Source organism: Schistocerca cancellata, chromosome 2, assembly GCF_023864275.1.
Source record: "Schistocerca cancellata isolate TAMUIC-IGC-003103 chromosome 2, iqSchCanc2.1, whole genome shotgun sequence".
NCBI classification, from domain to species: domain Eukaryota; kingdom Metazoa; phylum Arthropoda; class Insecta; order Orthoptera; family Acrididae; genus Schistocerca; species Schistocerca cancellata.
This window is the reverse complement of record NC_064627.1, coordinates 693939426-693961207: the sequence shown is the minus strand read 5'-3', so window position 1 is coordinate 693961207 and position 21782 is coordinate 693939426. Positions and strand designations below refer to the sequence as shown.

Below are 21782 nucleotides of genomic sequence, written 5' to 3'. Positions count from 1 at the left end.
CCCCAGAAAAGTGGTGGGAAGTTCAAATTAAAACAGGATAATGCATCACACCATGGTTGTCTCTATTAACCTAAGAAAAGTAGCAGGAAGATAAGTCACTTGGGCTACCCCCACTAACCTAAGTCATCCGACCGCCACTTCTTCCTATGAACTGGCGCCAAGTTTGAATTTAAGCTATAAATAGAGGTCAATTCACATATCTCTACTAAGCTAAGAAAATGGTGAAAAAGAAAGGACACTTGGACTAACCTCAGTTACCTGATCCCCACCTCCTCCTCCTAAGGATTCATGGGAAAAGGACTAGGACATAAGTCTTTATTTAAACAATTTCATGCAGTACAGCCATCCAGTGTGTTCACCATAAGCTCCAGACTGCAACTGACTTAGTACACAGCGCCACCACCAGAGGGCACTGTCATCCAAGCTGGCGGCCATGATGTCAGTTGATGACACAAGTACCGTTAGACCTGTGACGTCACAGACACACTGATAGGGTTCCAAACCCAAATCCAAGATGATGTAGATAGGAAATTCCAAAACTACCATTCCCCCCTCCCAGGCGGGAAATTCAGATTTTATCAGATTTTTGTGAGTGCCATGCACACCTGGACTTGGAAGGAAATAGTTAAAGTCTCCTCCACGATCCTCAACTGACCGCCACGTCCCCTTACCAACACATATTGGTGGACTAATGTGCACTATCGTGTACTAACGTGCACAGCACGTGATGTCATCCAAGATGGCGGCCGTGAAATCAGTTGATGACGCAAGTGCCACACCCCCATGGCGGAAAGTTTGAATTTTGGCGGGAAGATAGGTCAATTGGGCTACCTCTGCCACCCTAAGAAAATGGCACGAAAGAAAGGACACTTGGACTACCTCCACTAATCTAAGTCACCAGACCGCTACCTCATCCTAGGGATTCGTGGGAGAAGGACTCAGCTTGCACTGGGCTGGTGGGGAGAGGAAGAAGTGTACTTTATTTATTTTGGAACACTTTATTTAGGGGTGGAGTATATTTATTACACTGATACAAAACACACGCTCTGACATGCTTGGGGTCACGTCACACAGCCTACAGACATGTGAACCACAAAAAGACTCTGCAAACATTCTAGTTCATCGTCAACTGTTGAAATCACGCACCAGTCTTTATTTAAACAATGGAGCCACTACCGCCATCCAGTGTGTTCGCCACAAGGTCCAGAGGCCCTCTGACCTAGTGCACAGCAGCATCACCACCAGAGTGCGCTATCATCCCTCTCACCTGTTCGACCACTTTCTCTCTATCGCCACTCTAATGGGACACCTCCGAGGTATGGATACCGATGTCACAGATCGTGCTGTTCCACCACTTATGACGTGTGTGTATGTGTGACGCACATACAGACGTCACAGATCGTGCTATACAAAAACTGTTCCACTGCTCCTAAATAACTCAGTACACCATTATGCGGTCACAATATTAACTCATAAACTGTCCAAATAACACATAGCACGGCCTACAGACCTGCTCACAAAATAATCCAACAGACATGCGCAAGCAATGCCCACAGCCCCCTGTCCACTGCACCGCACTGGAGGCTACCAGTGAAGTGATGAACCGTCAGCTGCCAAGTCACACACCGTATGCAGTCATGAGGCAGCGACATTCCCATTCATACATGTTCACCTGGGCACGGTTGCTGATGCAACTGGACGAGAGTGAAGACCTATTTTTTCTGTGTGCACTCACAATGGGTCCGGACCGAGCACTCATGTGTTTTTTAACATTGCTGGCGCAATCACGCTATAGTTGCGGTATGGGTCCAGTGGGAGCACCATAAACCATTGTTTTCTGCAGAGGAGACTTTCAGCACTAAAATTATTTTCCACAGATCGCTAAATTGCACTCACAGTTAAACCCACAAAATTTGTCTACTGATCGTCAAATATATACATATTATACTCACAAAAATATTGGAAGGCAGGAACATATTTACCAGTCTAACTACAATTAAATATTATTACGATTGCCGCAACATCCTGACAACCAAACTTCCCACCAAGAGGGTGTGTCACTTGCATCAACAGCTAATGTCACGGCCGCCATCTTGGATGACGTCATGTGCTATGCACGTTAGTGCAGGTTAGTACACGTTATCCCGCCAACATGGGTTGGTAAGGGGACGTGGCAGTCGGTGGAGAATCATGATGTAGACTTTAATTATTTCCTTCCAAGTCCAGGTGGGCGTGGCACTCGCGAAAATCTGACAAATCTGAATTTCCCGCCTGGGAGTGGGGTGTGACAATTTTTGAATTACCCACCACCGCCATCTTGGATTTGAGGTTCGAACCCTATCAGTGTGCCTGCAACATCACAGGTCTAATGTTGCTTGCGTCATCACCTGACGTCATAGCCGCCATATTGGACGACAGCGCCCTCAGGTGGTCGCACTGTGTACTAAGTCAGTTTGAATCTGGACCTTGTGGTGAACACAGTGTTTCCTTCCATTTCGGATTACGTCATAGATGAGAGCACCCTCTGGTGATGTCGCTGTGTACTAAGTCAGTTGGAGTCCGGACCTCGTGGTGAACACACTTGATGGCCATACTGCATTAAATTGTTTAAATAAAGACAAATGTGCAAGTCCTTTTCCCACGAATCTTTAGAAGGAGGTGGCGGTCAGGTGACTGAGGTTAGTCCAAGTGTCCTTTTTTCGCGCCATTTCCTTAACGTAGTAGAAATACGCGAATTGACCTTTACTTACAGCCAAAATTCAAACTTGGCGCCAGTTCATAGGAAGAAGTGGCGGTCAGATGACTTAGATTCGACGGGGTCAGGGATTTTCTCTACCTCGTGATGACTGGATGTTGTGTGATGTCCTTAGGTTAGTTAGGTTGAAGTAGTTCTAAGTTCTAGGGGACTGATGACCATAGATGTTAAGTCCCATAGTGCTCAGATCCATTTGAACCATTTGACTTAGATTAGTGGGGGTAGCCCAAGTGACCTATCTTCCCGCGATTTTTCTTAGGTTAGTAGAGATAACTGTGGTGTGATTGGAATTTTAACTTCCCGCCATTATTCTGGGGGAGGGGGCGCGGCACTTTCCCACTAAAAGCCGCCATCTTGTAGAAGGGTACTTGCGTCATCGGCTGACGTCATGGCCGCCATCTTGGATGACGTTTTGCGCTGTTGCCAAGTCTACATGCCGCGATATTGAATGATGTCAACGCCGCCATCATGGATACATCTGGCAACAATGTAAAGTGGGGTGGTACGCAGGTTGTTCCATTACTAACGTGTTGGGAGCACAATTGCAGAACAACCATTCGAAGCACTTATTTAGATAAAATGTCTAGGAGTACTCGTATGGAACTGTCACATTAATTAACTGCCAGTAAGGTAGATGTCAGACTGATTGATTCACTGGAATCATTGGAAGAATCCTCAGGAACAAAGGATGTAACTTACAAAAGATTCGCTCGAAAAATACTTGAATACTGCTCGCCAGTCTGGGGTACCATATGGGCTTGATACATAAAATAGAGAAGATCCAAACAGCGGCAGCACGTTTCGTTACAGGTTGCTCTAGTAAGCGCGAAAGCAACACAGAGATGCTCAGCCAAGCCCAGTGGCAGACGCTGCAAGAGAGGCGTTCTGCATCACAGCGTGGTCTGTTGTTAAAGTTCCGGTAGAATACGTTCATGAAAGTCAACCAGTATGTCGCTTCTCGAAGACCATGAAGATAAAATCGAGCCCACACAGAGGCTTGCCGGCAATCGTTTTTCCAGCGAACTGTACGTAAGTGGAACAGAAAAAGGGGAAAGTGACACTAGTACACAAGGAACACTATGTCACACATTGTAAGATGGCTTGCTGAGCTTGTACCTCTGGCAGTTCACCCTCCACCCATATAGGGCAAGGGGGATCAAATAACAACATAGAAAAAAGAACTGAATAGTCAAAGTCTACATCACTTAATTTCTTCACAAAACCCCATACATGAATGAACGCCGCCAAATAGGTAGCGCACAGGGCTCACCGTCTCGGACTGGTCGGCGATGAAGGCGTCGTCAGAGGGCGCGGTGATGGCGGTCAGCTCGTCTTGATCTGGCACGACGCCCGCCGACAGCGAGAGGTCTGCCGCGTTGGCGCGCGTCACAGTCTTCAGCAACCGCGACAAATCCTCCCGACTCGACCCAGCTTCAGCCATCCACTCCGCCAGCGCCTGCACACACCACACGTTTGGCTCTCCGTGGGTAGAGAGTCAGCTAACTTACTCTACAAAAAAAAAAAAAAAAAAAAAAAAAAAAAAAAAAAAAAGGGACAGGCGTTCCAGAGAGACACAATTCCTTTTACTCTCGCCGATGGATATGCTTTTCTGCTCATTCGCGACAAAGTGAAGCTGTGCGCCGGCCTGAGAATCCATCCCAGTCATCACTTCTTATGGGCAGTCATCGTCAAATAGAGCCAAAAGCGTATGCCTCACGAAATGACTCAAGGTCTCAAATAAGCACCGGCGGCTCTCCATGTTTTCAAGACTCCCCAGAGGCTCGCCCACAGTGCTGTTGGGCTAGTACGCATGGATAAAGGTTGGAATAGAGAGCCTGACAAAAACTCTACTGAACTGTAATGAGTCTTCTGGAAAAGAGCATTTGTTATCATTCGGCATACCACGTCCTATCTTATTATTATTCAGTGTGTCCGCCCCCGGTAGCTGAGTGGTCAGCGTGACAGAATGTCAATCCTAAGACCTCGGGTTCGATTCCCGGGTGGGTCGGAGATTTTCTCCGCTCAGGGACTGAGTGTTGTGTTACCCTAATTATCATCATTTCATCCCCATCGACGCGCAAGTGGCGTCAAATCGAAAGACCTGCACACGGCGAAAGGTCTACCCGACGGGAGGCCCTAGTCGCACGACATTTTATTTGTTATTCAGTGTTTGATGCGTTTGGCCAGTCACAAACATACAGTCGTGGCAACCACATCAGATAAGGAATTAGTCATCTCCAGGTAACAGCCCGCTAATACTGTGTAATACCATCTCAATGATATCATTTCGCATAGGGAGAGTCCAGTTTCTTCAGATATCACATATTCAGCTGAATTAATGGGTATTACTGGAAGTAGAGGAAAGATGTAAAGGAATAAATGTTGGTGTCATTCCTTTTTGGCAATTTAAGTTTTGATTAAAATTTTTAGGTAGTACCAAATGTGAACATCCCATTATTGTTAGGATTATGTTGTCTGAAGCAGCTACTACGTCAGCAATTAAAAAGCCAGAGTGAATACAATAAAAACTCGACATCTGGCTTTAGACGCCAGAACAATACATCAAATTATACAGATGCAAGGAGATAAACAGTTACCAGTGGAACAAGTACTAGCTAAACTAAATGAGCAAGATGTATTAGTAGCACCTGGCTACTGGCAGGTTGCCCTGCATCCACAGTCACATCCTTAAACAGCATCTCTCTTTGAAAGGTGCTCCTTTCAATTCAGTGTTTTGGCGTTTGGCCTTAATATGTCAGTATCTGTATTCATGCGGGCATTACATCTGCCATCGGGCAACGTCGATGACTTGTTCATTATTTTCAAGACATGGATCGAGCATAAAGAGGCGTTAGAGGAACTTTTTAATAAGTTTGAACAAATGGGGAATTACTGTAAAACTGGCCAAATCTTCATTTAGTATGAAGAAGCTAAAATTTCTAGGTCGTATTGTGGGTGGAGACCTACAACGGGTAGAAGGTGTCGTTAAAGGTCGTTATTCTCATAACAACAAACGGTCATTTCTGGGCATGATAAACTTCTTTCGAAAATTTCTAACGGAAGATCATGTTAAGAGTCTTCTTATTACGCAATTGTTGAAACAACTGTCACATCTGTTCTGGAGTGAGGAAGAAAAATTAGTTTTTGATGAAATTAAAGAAAATTTGTTATATTCGCCTCTGTTGTACCAGACAAGTCTCAATGAGGTAACTATGATATCAACAGACGCCTCCGATTGTGGCTTGCGAGGTTTTCCAGGGACATTTGTCTATGGAAGGGGAGAGAAATTATTCCATCATACAAAAGAAAGCGTCAGCTGTAGTCCGCACTTTCAGAAAATTTAGGTTTCTCTTAGCAGAAAACAAAAACCATAGTGTACACCGAGCATCAGGAACTGACCTGATGACATGGGTTTTGTTCCTTCAACAGGAGAAATGATAATTTTTTTTCTTCTGGGAGGAGGGGTGGACGGGGGGAGGGCGGGGGGGGGGTCTCAGCTCTATTCAAGTATAAGATGTTCATTCGGATCAGTATCCCAGAATATTAGCAGCTGAACTGTCATAAATAGTTTCAACGATTAGGATTGAAACACAAGTTGCATCTACTCAAAATTCTAGTACAAACGAATGAAAATGAAGACACTGTAGTAGAAATACTGTTATGCTTATTGATGTTGGTGTAAATCGCTCCGTGAATCGCTAGTACTTGCGCCTATTGACTGCTTGTGATGCAGCAGTCCACTTCAATTACTTTCTTTCTCAGCAGAGTTACCCCTTCACGAATATACCACAATATATTAAATACGTCAGCATCTCTTAAGTTGATTCTGTCAAAAAACGAAGAAATGTCATTTTTTGCAGGTGGAGTTCGAAATGGGGAAAAGCAAACATAATCGCACGTACATTCTGAAGTGACTACGTCAGATTGACAACAAGAAGTGAAACTAGATATTTACCAGTATTTTAACACGTTTTCACCACTGTCTTTAAGGTCTTCATTGAGTGATGCCACTTTTGCTACTTTAGTTTGAAAAAAATGATATGACTAATGCTTGCGAAGATCTTTTTTGAGCTGTTGGCTCCATGGTTGTTCCTAAAAAGAGGTAATGAACATATGAAATGCTCAGTGTTGAAACGTTGTGGCATTATATGCCTAAAATAATCGTAATATACATTAGTGCAAGAAAGGTGATTTTCTAGAATATGTATTTTCTAATCTGCAACGTGAGAAAGTACATGGAAGGAAATGTTTAAAAATTCCACAGACTGACTGTGGTAATAGTCCAGAAGCAGACCAAGTCAAAAAAGCACTGCAGTTTTTTAATCAGTACAACAAGAAAACTATTAGCGTTGGACCTATTAGTAGTCTGTAGATTATTTTTTTCATTGATTGATTGGCTCCGTTGGGCAAATTGAACAATGCAATGGGAGAGTAGCGAGCTACGTTTCTGTAACTTAACACTTATGTTTTGAAGTTTTTTGTGTCTAAATGTAAAAGTGTTATTGCCGAACCACTGTTCACATGTAACTCGCTGTTTTTGTTTTTTTTTTTTAACCAAAAGGCATTCCTATCTAATTGAAAACAGTGGACATGTAACATACTATTCCCGTTTGTTTCACACTCATGTAGCGGCGATCCAAGAAATTGATCCGCGTGGTACGTAAACGTTTGCGTCAAGTACAACTGCAATTTCTTATTTTGTACTCTGTGGGCCACTGCATTCGCGTAATGTGGCCACACTACAGGATGAGGCAGCGAAGACAGGCACCCCAGATATATTCACAAACGTCTGCCCTACTATACCAAATGTGAGCAAGCACATAACTCAAGTGTGGTTCGTATGTTTATTATCTCGGCTGTCATACCAAGTTCTCCAAATATGGACATTGGGCATTCCTGCAATACTGCAATTGGATTTTCATCTGCAGTTAACTGCAGTACATGTCTGCGTTATAAGGCATTACATGCCTTCGGGAGTGGTCTTGTTTTAATTTTCGCCACAGATAAAAGTATGGAAGTGTTACGTTTGGTGAGAGCGCAAAAATGGTTCAAATGGCTCTGAGCACTATGGGACTTAACTTCTGAGGTCATCAGTCCCCTAGAACTTAGAACTACTTAAACCTAACTAACCTAAGGACATCACACACATCCATGCCCGAGGCAGGATTCGAACATGCGACCGTAGCGGTGAGAGTGCAGACCATTTTGAGTTTCCTGGACGACAGTTCGAATGGTCTCCAAATGTTCTCCTAAGAGTGTCTGTCATTAAATGTGCAATACGAGGGACGTCCGTCATGTTGGTACTACACTGATTGCCCTCTATACAGTAGGATGTCTTCCTATAAATGCAGCAGCAGTAGCATGTCTTAGAGGCTCGAGATACTTGAGTATATTTATACTGCCGTCAATGAAACAGGAACCAATGACGCGGGTCTTGAAAAACACGCACCAAATGATGCTAGACCAAGAGCTTGTTTTTATCCACTTGCCTGAGTCAGTGTGGAAGTGTACAGTTCCATTACAAAACAAGTCATTGTTGTGATTCGGTGACTATAAACCATACAAAATTACTCATGAACGTCAAGAAATTCGCCAAAATGTCAGCTACAGTTCAATGAAAACCTCATCGCGATATATATATATATATATATATATATATATATATATATATATATATATATATATATATATATATATTCATTCTGCATATGTGAAAAAAATAGGTTCAACAGCAGCTGGAAAAAGATGGGCTGGATGTTGCGCTGTGTGGGGCTCAAAGATATGACAACGCTTCGACAAAGCCAGGAGTACATGAAGGAGTTCAACGAAAAAATCGTGAAGTCAGTTCAAAATCTATGTTCAGTCCCTGTACTAATCAATTCTTAAATCTTTGTGGAATTAATACGATCTCAAGCGCTCCGTTTAGTGTCACCTGTTTTGGAGCTGCAGAGAAGATGTAATCAATCTCCTCGTCTTTTACATAAAGAGGGGAATTACGTGTAGTAAAAGCGGAAAAAAGTTTGAAACGATTCTCTGATGCTGGATGGAGTGCTCATTACAGTTCATAGCTACAATAGGAAATGTGGAAACAGTTGTGAGTACTTTGGAAGATATGGAAGATCCATCCAAGGCAAATTCTCATACCATCTCAGCAGAAAGCTTGCTCCTTTCAGCTATACACTGATGCGCCAGAACATTATGACCACCTGCTTAATAGCTTGTTTGTCCATTTTTGGAACGAAATACGTCACTGATTCGCGGATCCGACAGCTTGTTAATTGGTTTGTGGATGTATGTGGCATTAGATGTCTACGCACAGGTCATGTAATTCGCGTAAATAACGGGCCTCTGATTTGTGTATGCAGTGATGGCGCCCGAAAGCGACACATAGATGGGTCCCACAGAAATATGAGTTCACTACAATGCTCCTCGAACCACTGCATTACGGTTATGACTCCGAGACACCGACAATTATACTGCTAAGACATGACATCACCAACGGGAAGATATCAAGCATGAAGGGATGAAGGTGGCTCGCAGTTGTTAGTGTGTTTTCGATTACTACCACAGGCCCCATGCAAGCACAATAGAATATCTCCCATAGCATAATACTGCTCCCACCAACCTGCGTCCGTATCGTGCTGCACATTTCGAGCCGCCATTCACCTCGATGACAGCATTTGTGGAGACGACCATCGACCAAGTGTAGCACACATATGGTTCACCCGAAGAGCCGACACGTTTCCACTGGTCGACGGTCGAATCCCGATGGTCCCGCGCCCTCTGTAATCGCAACTGACTGTGTCGTCGGGCAACATGTGAACACATAGAGGTGGTCAGCTGTGAGACCTCCATGTTCAACAATGCACGATGGAGGATGTGCTGTGAAACACTTCTGCATGCACTAGCATTGTGCTCTTTTCGCAGAGATGGCGCAGATCATCATCTATCCTACTTTCCCCACGTTCTGTGAAGAGTCGTCGTCGTCCAACTATTTACCGCCTAGTGTTAGTTTCTCTGTCCTTTTACCTCTTTCCATAGATGCTCAAGAAAGTAGCACGTGAACATTCGAACAGCTTCGCCGTTTCCGAGATACTCGTTGACAGGCTTTGCGTAATAATAATCTGTCCTTCAACAAAGTGGCTTTTCTCAGTGGATTCCTCCATTTGCAGCCCATATTTTCGCTAGTATGATCCCCTATCCGTCTCGGCTGCGCTTACGTCTTTTTCATAGCGCGTCACGTGACTGCAACGTCACCAGGTGGCATCTAACCTCGCGGTGGGCAGTGGTCATAAGGTTTTGTCTTATCTGTATAGGTGATTTTACCTTTTTGACCTACATCAACTTTTGGCACATGATACTGGAGGACAGTCTCCAAAAATGACTTTGGATGAAGGACTCGCCAAATCTAAACCCCGAATGAGCTTCTGGTGACGGAACGAACCACAAGAATAGGCTACACTGTTACTTTTGGCACTAAAAATGCAATAATGTGGACATTAACATTAATCGACGAGGAATAGGGAGTGTAAATAAAACAATGTCGGATGAACTAACTCATGATGCTGGATTATCGATCCAAGACGAAGTTCGTCGATCAGTGTTTGTATGCACAGATCGATTTATACAAGAACTGTCACAACGATACACGTCCATGAAATAAATCTACTAAATTTTCCAAATTGTTGAAACGAAATTAATACTCGCAGTTCCGGATGACGCTCTGGCAGTAACACTGGAGAATCTGGTAGAAATTTACGATGAGTTTTGGAAGGAACAGGTGTTGCAAGAAATAAAATGCTATCGCAGGCGCAGTCGATACGAGTGTTAACGTAGCTGCTAGATGGTCAGCCCAGGAAATTCCTCAATTTACAATTAAATGAGACTTCAGTGAATCATTACAGTTACCACTTATAATCCAATACTTCTTGGCCATTCATGTCTAAGTTGCACGATGCAAGAGAAGTTTTTCTAAAATGACCTAATGAAAAACTGTCTTCATTCTATGGTGAATTAAGAACAACAAGCCAGTCTGTCAATTTATCAACTGAAAGAAAAATTTCAAATGAAATAGATTTCAACGACGTTATGTAGAATTTCAGTAAAATAGACACGAAAACACGTACTCTAATAATATCAAGAATAAGCACTCTGTCGTACTAATATTACGAAACTAACTGTTATAATAGCTGTACAAACTTTTTTTCCAAACGTATAAAATAAAAAATAATTTTCTTATCCTGTTCTTTATTATTTCCTTGCACTCTGCGTGATGGTTGCTGTGCTGAATGCTGTTTGGGGTTTTCTCGCGTACACCCTGAAGTATGTGTATTACAATTACTAAAGCGTACAGTATACTCATCATAAATACTTAATTTATTATCAGTCATTACATCTATTCAGTATTAATAACTTTTTACAAAATGAGCACAACAAATACGCTAATTTCTAAGCAGACTGGGGGCCTCATTTAGTCTCTCTGTACGGGCCTTGGGCTTAGTCTGCCAATACCTTGAGCTATGGCATTAATTTAATTTAATTTCATATTCATAGCTATAAAAAGTTGCTATTTCCTAGCGTCATTTCCATCACAGCAACTGGTCATATTGTAATGGGTGCTGCAAATGTTGTCAGCACAGTGGGAGATTTCACTCATAACATTCCATTGAACAAGCTGTACTGCTATTAGCTTATGGCAGGAAAACAGGTCCGCTATGAGGGTTTTATGTGATTTTGCAGTATTCAACAGCTTTCAGTTTTCTTGACCATGTTACTAGTCTTTGTTGTTTTCCAGGTGAACACAATTTGTAAATATTCTCAAAACCTTTAGGGCATAATTTGTACATGTGGCATATTAGGGAAAGGATTGGCAGCGCTTTGAAACTATTAACGAAATGAATTATGAATTGAAAGCAAAATTATGTATTTAAGACAAACTATAGGATGGCTTCTTTGTTGCTTCCCCCATGTCCCATTCAGCAGGCCCTTTTGGCACAGTAATGACTAATTTAACATTTTCTGTTCGTCTACGAACATTATTCTCTACATTACAGTGCATATAAAGTCGCATTTCGACTATTATAGTGTATTTTCCCCAATGGGTCTGTCTTCTGGAGCACTGACCTTATTTTAATGCATTTAAAAGAGCACTAGAAACAGAGTATTTAAGATTTATTTATGTGGTAACTGCCTATCCTTAATATTGAAGGGATGATATGAAAGGTACTTTTATTTCCATGTAAGATTAGCATGTTTAAAGTAACACATTCATTAAATAATACTCACTTTTCCAAATTATAAATAAAAAACTTACTGTGAAATACCATGTCAGGTGAACCAGAAAAACAACACAACCTCAGTCATCCTAAGTTCTGCAACTCCCTTGTAGATATCAGAGCAACGAAACGTTTTAATAGCTCCACAGATTATATGCATCATTTAACCCTCAAGTAAACAAACACAGGCTTGCTGATTTGTCAGTGACCCTAGGACACAGCCACTGGGTGGAATTGCGCCAGTGGAAATAGGTCAAACTTATCTACTGTATATGCTCAAGGCCATTGACAGTAATTTTACATTGAGGGAGGGGGCGGGAGATAAGTCTTTAGAATTCTCGTTTTTTTTTTTTTTTTAATAAATGAGTTGTATAGTTTTGAGACATATCATGCCATAAGAATTAAATTGAAAAGATGACATAAAAGCATATTACAACTCAGGGAACTGACGGTTATCCATTAATTATGTGATTGAAAAATGTGTACCCAGATTCCAGGGGGAGGAGCAATTTTCCTGATGCCTACCAACAAGGGTGCCTATTAGTATCCTGTTATCACATCACTACAAATTAAACTCCAAGAGATTCTAGAGTCTAAAGCATTGAAATCCTTCAAGTTTTTTGGTAATCACTATCATGTTTAAGCCATGATGCCTTTATTTCAAGTTTTAATGATCTCGAACGGCACAATTCCGCTGTACAGATATTGATAGCAGTCAACATAAGTTATCAGGATTAAGTTAAGCCTTGATCTCAATGGGGTGTGAGATGCGGACAAAACAATAAGGAGAATTTTGACCCCACATTGAGGAGGGACATAAAAGGGGGATTGTTATCTGTCTGCTACACAATGATGCCAGTTGAGGCACCCATGTGCTTTGGTAATCAGCAGTTGTGGTGTAAAGTACCCATGGAAGTAACAACATTATAGAGTTGTTCATGTTCAGACCCTCTCGCTGCGCTATTCATTTTTCAGTTGACACACCCAACACGAGTTAGCCACACTACTATATCACTACAGCTGTTAGATCACTAGTGTTGGCCGCAGTCAAAATATAAGACAGTCAACACGAAGTGTACCAACATCCATTGATAAAAAGTAGGGACTGAAGCTCAACATAGCATCCCAATTCATAGCTACTGTAGCACTTCTCGCAAAACTTTGCAATCTAGCAGTCATTGTATGTGTTCAACAGGCATAATTTAATCTCATATTCATCATGACTAACGACTTCCATATGCTAAAGCTACAAGAAACCCTTCATGACTCTGGGAAGGTTCTGACTATCTCATCCCCTTTCCCCCATTTCTACATCTCTGTTCTTTGAGAATTTTATTGTGAAATCCGTTACACTGAAGGACCAAAAAATACAATTCCTGATACATTATCATGATTACCTGCATGGTTGGAAGAAAAACAAGGCATGTATGAGCTGAATACCAAGTTTCGAATTTATTTTATAAAAAAGGTCAAAATAATAAATGTGTGAGAAAGTTATCCTAAATGATAATGATGGAAAATAACTTAGATACAAAGTTAAAAATAAAATTATTAGAGTCATCTGCGTATTCCTAACCACAACAGGAAGGAAAACTGAGTAATATATAATGGAACATTGTAATGGAGCGATTAGAAGAACAGCAGAATGCGATGAATTTGCATACCCACTCTTAAGACCTTCCAGTGAAATAAGAAATACATCAAGAGTATGGACACTCTGCAGATAAAAAGATTGAACATGTGGTTAAGTACTATCATTTTAAGAATATGAGTCAAACAATAAGAAGTGTAATTTATATTCTGTAATTTTATTTATCCTGTAGACCATACATTGTGTGCAGAGAAGCATATGACGATAAAGGACAAGTCAAAATTGACTATGAGATGATACTAATACATAGTTAAAATGATTATGACTGTGATATTATAATCATACAAATGTTCATATAATACATAGGTAATGCCAACAAACAGAAAAGGATATACCTAGATATCTTCTGAAAAATTCAGACTTGCACAGTTTGTCCAAACAAGTGTACATTATTAAGGCAACAAAACGTATAAGCAAACAACATGGAAATGCAGAAGTACCATATACATTTAAAATTCATTACTAATGTAAAATAGTAAAGGCAATACACTTCTGTATTAAAGTGTTAGGTTTACATACAAAGTACAGAACATGGATAGAAGAAATAACATGAAAATTCCAAAGTATGCATTTAAAATACATTACAAAGGGGAAAGTTTACTCCTGTATTACAAAGTTTAGGTTTGCATACAAATGCATACAGCATGGACAGATAATGTACGATTTAAACAGAGCTACAATGTATAAAAGAGGATGAGCTTTTATGGAGAAATAAGAATTTTGTGCCAAGAAATGCAGTAACAGAATTGAAACAGTGATTTCATAAAATTTGTTTTTTCTGTTCTCATTTCCTTAGGATTATTAATTGTCTCGATCTTTGATGGGAGATGGTTGTAAATTTATATGCCTGCATGTGTAACACCATCAGCATATAATTTACTGCTATGTGCTATAATTTTTAACTAAGATTTATTTCTGGTGTTGTGTATGTGTGGTAAACTAGATTTCTGTGTAGGGTTCCTAAATGGTTAGCTACATAATAAACCATTTCGATTATATAAAGTTATGGCATTTTAAGGATTTTTAACTCTTTAAACAGTGGTTTACAGTGTTCAGTCCTGTTTTTTGATGCCATTATTTGATGCCAATATTCTGACCATTTATTTTTGCAGTTTGCAAATTTATTTGATTCAGAACTATTTCCCCAAAAAATTAGGCCACAGCTCATAATGGATTCAAACAGAGCATGGTATAATAACTTGAAAGTGTGAATGTTGGCTGAATCTTTTATTGATCTGAGTGGGTAGCACATTTTGCTGAGCTTCTTTGCAACTTTCTCAACATGCAGTTTCCAGTTTAGTGTACTACTGACGATTTGTGCAAGGAATTTGGTGTCCTGCACACAAAAACTTCAACTTTGCCAATACGTATATCTATATTGAAGGGGATAATACTCTGACTTGTGTGAAAGTTCATCCTTACAGTATTATGAGTGTTTATTAGCAGTCTGTTTGCCTCGAACCAACATTTTATGTGAAGCTAGTTTCATTGACTGTTCCTTGAAGTATATCTTCTCTGTTGGAAATTGAAATATTTGTACCATCAGCATAGGAAAAAGAATTAGCATTAGGGATGTAGGGAGGTTTTCTGAGTCATTGATGAATAATGTGAAAAGGACTGGGCCAAGAATAGACCCCTGTGGGACCCCACAAGTTGTATTTACGACATCTGACCTGCAATAGGTTGAATCCTTGGGATTTATAATTTCTGCATATTGTCTCCTTTCACTTAAATAGCTACTGAACTATCTGTGGGCAGTACCCCTGATTCCAAATTTCTCAAGTTTTTCAAGGACCACTCTCTGTCGAAGGCTTTAGATTGGGCAGGGAATACACCATCAACAGGCTGTATATTATCAATTAGACTTGAGCACTTCTTTAAAAACGCATACATATTTATGGTTGGTTTAATTTTGCAAAAACCATATTGAGAAGATGTTATAACATTGTTGGAGTTTAAAAAGCTTCCTGACCTTGTAGAAACATAGCATTCAAAAATTTTTGAAAACTCATATAATATTGTAATAGGACTATAATTTTCCATGGCAGTTTTCTCTCCTTTCTTGTACTGTGGTATAATTTTAGAAATTTTTGTCTGGTCAGGATATGTTCCCTCCTCAAAACAGATGTTAATGATGTTAAGAGTGAGGCTCATGTTAAAACTGAAATACTTTTCAAGTCAAAATCAAAATATCATATCATGGCCAATAGAGAATATTTGTTTCATTCTTTCCCTTATAAATAACCTCTATTTCAAAAGGCGGTGTTTGGGATAGGAAAAAGGAGTTCATGGGAATATTGTTGTTGGGCTGAGGGTATACAGTGTTTGAAAAGGAGACAAAATTTTTTTTGAAATTCCTGAAAAATATTTGTCACAACCATTGAAAATTTTATGTATATTTTCTGTTTTTTTTTTTTTTTTTTTTTTTTTGCCATTCTGTGATGAACATGAATTTATCCTCTGTGGTTCTGTTTTTTCCAGTTTGGTCGTTTATTGTACGCCGTAGAGTCTTACATTTGCTACAGGAGTTCCTGGTGAGGTTACCATTGTGAGCCTTTTTTGCTGCTTTAATCATTCTTCTACCAGTATTTTTGTATTTTTTAAAGTACAAATTGGACTCTTCCAACTTGCCACTGTCCAGTTTGCTAGCTCTGTGCAGTAGCCTCATTTTTACTGAGGATGTTTTAAAGCCTTTTGTAAGGCAAGAATTTTTCTTTTTGTGGGTCACAATTTTTGTTTTTCTTGGAAATGGTAAATGGAGTGGTACTGGAATATCTGGATGAAGTTTTCAAATTTTCCATATGCTGTTGCTGAAACATTTACACTTTTCCATCATCTTTCCTTAAATTACATATATTATTATTTAAATTACTGTCATTATAGCTTCTGCATTTGATAGATACTCTGTCAGAAGGAAGTACAGGGTTTGGTGATTTCAGTTAAATAACAAGTGCACTGTGATATGAAAATCCAGCATCCCTGACCTTTATAAGCAATCAATGCAAGTTGCAACAAGGTCAAGACAACTTTTTAGCCGTGTTAGAGACATGAATTTTATGATCAAGTTGAAAGAAAACATCAAGTTCACAAACTGTGACATTTTGGGAGATTCAAGAAAATCAGTATTGAGATCTCCTCTTCCAAAAACTCTCTTAGAGTTATTGTGAGAGCCATTTTCTAGTAATAATATTAAGTTATTAAGAAAGAGAGGGAAATTACCATAAGGTGATCTTTATACATACTTGAAGCACATATTTAGGCCTGAAAACTCTAATTGTGCTAATTTTATCTCTTTGTCTAAAGAATGTATTTCACAGGAATGGAAAGGTCAACTTTTTATACCATTTTTAGGTATTTACAGGTAACAACTATTTCATTGTTTTTCCTAGCTTAATGGTGAACTAACATAAAATTTTCAATATACTGATAGCTCTGGCTCTTTTAGCCAGAGTTCATTTGTACACAAGACATGTATATCTGAAAATATATTAGTTCACGTGTGAGGATTTCAAGTCCACTAACTTAATTTCATAGTCTTTTGATATTGTGACAATATATGGTCAGAGTGTTGCAAATACGATTTTCTGTCTGGTGTGTGGAAATAGGAGACGTCTGATGCATGTTTGCTTCCTCCTATTGTGAAGCAAGTGGCTTTACCATAAATAATTATCATTTTTGTCTGGTGCCTTTTTGTTGTTGTCGATCTTCTTGGAACTCTTGAACTTGTTGCTGCTGTTAGAAACCGTCCTCTCAGATGGAATGTGAACATCTAACACTGAGTGTGATGGTATTATAATCTGTCTATTTACTGTCCCTTTCTTACTGAGTTTCTCAGCTATTATAGGGTGCTTCTTGTGTTTAACCGAAACACCTTTTCACGCAGTTGATAAGCACAAATTACACAGAAATTTTCTCAATTCTTAAAAAATTAAAAAACCCTTTAGCTTCTATCTCACTCTCCTTTTTTATGGGATGACTTACAGTACCTAGAATGCTCAACCTTGCTAACCTCATATGTGTTATCTAACTCTCTATCAGTGTGTTTGTTAATGTAATCGGTAAAAGTGTTTCTTTCCTCTTCTGCTTTTCTACCTCCATCCATAGTTTGTGAGAGCCTTTTTAGACTTCCTGTTACTGGTTTAAACATTTCTGAGAGAGACTGTTCTCATTGTAACTGTCCTAATCGTACCAGTCATAGTTTCTGATGACTAGCTGTTCACACTTCAGTAACTTTATGCTTTGTCACCATCATTTTATTGTATGCTGAGACAGTAATGTGGTGGTACACAACTTTGAAACTATTGGTGGTGACGGGATTTAACTTCTATATTTATTGCATCGATAAAACTGAGAATATCCATTGGCCTTCCATTCACTTCTTCAATTCTGTCATTCGACATCTCCCCTTCTTCAATTCTGTCATTCGACATCTCCTCTTTTCCAGCTACTGCCTCAATAAAACGTTCCAGTTCCATTATTTTGTCGTCAACTTTCTTGATTTTTCTATTGATTTATTGTCACGTGTTCTCCGAGCTCTCAGAACGAGTGTATGACACACATACAAATTTATCGATAGTCCACAATGTATATACTGATATAGTTGTGTATTGGTGCACAACCTACTAAGTAGAAACTCCTAGAAGTTCCGTCTGTATCAGTCATCATTCAATCTTCTGTTTTATCAACCACCAGAAAGCTTTATTGCATGTGATCCAGTATTGGTGTATATCCTGACAAATTCTATGAATGTCATCTTGGCTCTTACAGGGGCTTGGTAAATACATTTTAAATTTATACTGTCCTATTTGAATGCAATAATAAGATCATAAGATCTGCTTTGTCCCTTAACAACTCTTTTGGAGTCCTTGAGTATGTATGACTCAAATAAAATACATCTACTTTCGTATGATGACCAAATCAAAAGCATTTGTGTACCAGATCCTGGTATTCTACCATGATGTTATCAAATATGAATACACTGTTTGGTTTTACTTTCTCAGGTGGAGGAATATAACTGTTTTCACTAAATGTTTGGTCTGTTATTGAATGAGTGCCATGCAGCATTTTCGGTAATAGTTAATATCTATGCTGAAATAGCGGTTTTGAAAATACATATGCATGATCGAAGTGAATACCTTCAGCATGTGTTAACAGCGGTAGAATGAGGTTAGTGTACACCGAATCAAATGGCCTGACAATCTAAGCACTTACATTATCAGGAAGTAGTGGACCATTCCTCTTTTTCTCTGGTTTCTGGTATCATTGCAGGACCAGTCACTTACTGGAAGACCCTTGTGACGACGATGTTTCATCTACAGGTGATGACTTTCATTTACCATACTCTATTGGAGGTGTTATAGAGAAATACTAAATTCACACATGTTATAGCTCCTACAGGCTTCTTTTATTTTGTAAAATCTTACATATAGCTGGATAATTGAAAATAATTAAGTAAATGTGTAGTTTTGTGCCTATATCTGGCACAACTGCTTCATGTATTTCCACTTGTGTCTATCCACAGCGTGAGTTGTAGAGTTGGATGGTGGTTTCCTTTGGTGGTTGACAAGTTTTATGTGCTGTATCCAGCAAATTGCTCCACAACTTAGAGAACCTGCTTAGCCAGTAAGCATTAAATTTTTAAAGGTGTGTTCCTGTACATGTGTGCATGCTCTGTCATTACATATTTTAACTTTTCATGGGAAGTCTGCAGAGATTGTAGGTTCACTCAGTATAACAGACAGGGAGAGTATTTTTCCATGAAACAAAGCAGAAATCTGCATTGAAGCACCACACAGACAATTCTGCTCATCCAGGGGTAATCATGGGTTTTCAAATGCCCCCGCTGGGTAGAATCCATGATTCAACATCACACCTCCATGGAAACGTCTAGTACCATATTTGTTTAAAATGTAGATATGGTTATACAATATTATTTCTATGTTGGGCAACTGCTGTGGCGATGGGTCATTATCTGTTAGGACAACAAATTATTAAACATGTTATATATTATTGATGAAACTTTTTTATTCATAATTAGTACTAATACTTATATGACAACTGTCTTGTTGATATCCATGTTGACATATTCAGTGTTTGAGATCCCTCATGCAACTGTTTGAACAGTTCATCGATAGCAGTAAATTTTTAGGTTTTAGTATAATGAATAATGTCATTATCTTTGACACTAAAATACAGTATTCATTGTTATCTTAGCAGCGAGTGTGTACTTGAAGATTAAAGGCTTTTATAGGAAATCATGCAATTCCATTGCTGCTCTAGGCACCTTGTGTTCATTGTGAATTGCTGGAGCTCTATGCTGATTCACGCAACCCCGGCAGAACACAGAGGTGTGGAGAAGTGCACCACGTAGCAGTGCAAAACTGTCATGAGCACTGCAATAGCCTCTATGTATCTCAAAGGCAAAGGAGCGAGCAATGAGCCCACTTCGTCATGTATTTATGGTGTATACGGCGTATACGCCAGTGTAGAAAGTTATACTGGCGTAAAAATGCTGGTGTAGTTTGTTACGCCAGTGTAACGATGACATGTGCATCAAATTACGCCAGGTCAGTGTGTGTCTCTTGGTACGGTTGAAAATAAAACCGCTAGTTATGGGATATATTTAGTTACAACCAGCAATTACGGCAACAGACAATCTTCGCCATGCTTGAAGATCCAAATAAAATTGACGTACAAGGCGCTGCTGTGACCACTTCCATGTCGCACATTGTGCTGTGGATTATTGCGGCTGTTGTGGTGGCTCAGACAACAATAGTTCTGCTAGCGCTGTAATAATAATGATACGTCATTGCACAGTGCTGGATGCTAGCGATCGTGGGAAAGCTGATACTGATGTCATCATTTCCAGGAATTCTGATTTCTTTCTCCCACTGAGCCTCTACTGGCATCATCACTGCCTCAGTGCTGGGACACTGAAGAGATTTTCTGTGGAAAACCTGCGTTATATATAACCATCTCACCAAATGCAATGGTAAACATTTTTTTCCAAAAATTCAAAGTCTGGTCTACATTTACGCTATTCGCAGAGATGACAGAAACATTATTCTCGCTTACATTCAAGTTTAAACTTGTTTCCGAAAGTAGCGTTGTCGCAAAGCTCCGTCAAAGCGGGTGCTACACTTGATTTGCATCTGAAGCAACGTGATGTTTTAGAGTTCCTGTATCATGAGAACAAGACAGTGACAAACATTTAGAGGAAACTGAAGGAGATCTACAAGGATGACACTAGTGATCGCAGTACTATTAGTCGTTGGGCAAGCAGATCACTCCTATACTTGGCACCTTCTGCGCAGAGGCAGATCGAGCACTGCACAGACTCCTCACAATGTGCAGTTTTTGCACAATCTGGGTTTGGATGGTAAATGCATAACAATGAACGAACTGTCAATCCGAATGGACGGCAAAGGCTGAAAATGACTGGCGCCATGTGGGTTCTGCGAATGTTGACTGACGCTCACAAAAAACAAAGAAGACAGAGTGTAGCGAACTTTTACAACAGTACGACAATTCTGGAGATGACTTCCTTACGAGAACTGTGACAGGAGATGAAACCTGGGTGCTCTCATTGAATCAGAGGCGAAAAAGTGATCGATGGAATGGCATCATGCAAACTAGCCAAAGAAGATGAAATTCAAAATTGCGTCTTCAGCAGGAAATGTGGCAGCTACTGTTTTATTTTTTTATTCAGAAGGACTGTTGGTCGTGGATATCATGCCACACGGAACCACTATCAGTTCTGTTGCATATATGGCAAGCCTCAAATGTGTCGCGTTCGACAACATCTGCAATACCACAATGTTTCCCTGTTGCGTGACAACACCACTACCGAGATCACAAAACTTAAGTGGAGAATATTGAAACACCCACCCTACAGGATTGATCTGGTACCGTGTGACTACCACTTCTGTGGTGAACTGAAGGAATCCTTTCGCAGAACGAGATTTAAAGATGATGTCTCCCTTGTGAAGACTGCTAAACAGTGGCTCAAACTTGCTACTCCTTATTTCTACTGTGCAGATGTGCGGATTTTAATTACACAGTAGCATAAGGCCGTTGAAAGAGACGGATATTATGTGGAAAA

The 21782-nt window shown here is 39.9% G+C and overlaps 1 protein-coding gene across 1 annotated transcript in view; it reads right to left on the bottom strand.

The window, feature by feature from the left end:
• The window catches only part of LOC126157624 (damage-control phosphatase ARMT1-like), a 140558-nt gene that overhangs the window by 79721 nt on the left and 39055 nt on the right, over window positions 1–21782 (bottom strand). The window contains exon 3 of the mRNA XM_049916388.1: window positions 4026–4211. Within this exon, the coding sequence (XP_049772345.1) occupies window positions 4026–4211 (186 nt within the window). The remainder of the gene's footprint in view (window positions 1–4025; window positions 4212–21782) is intronic.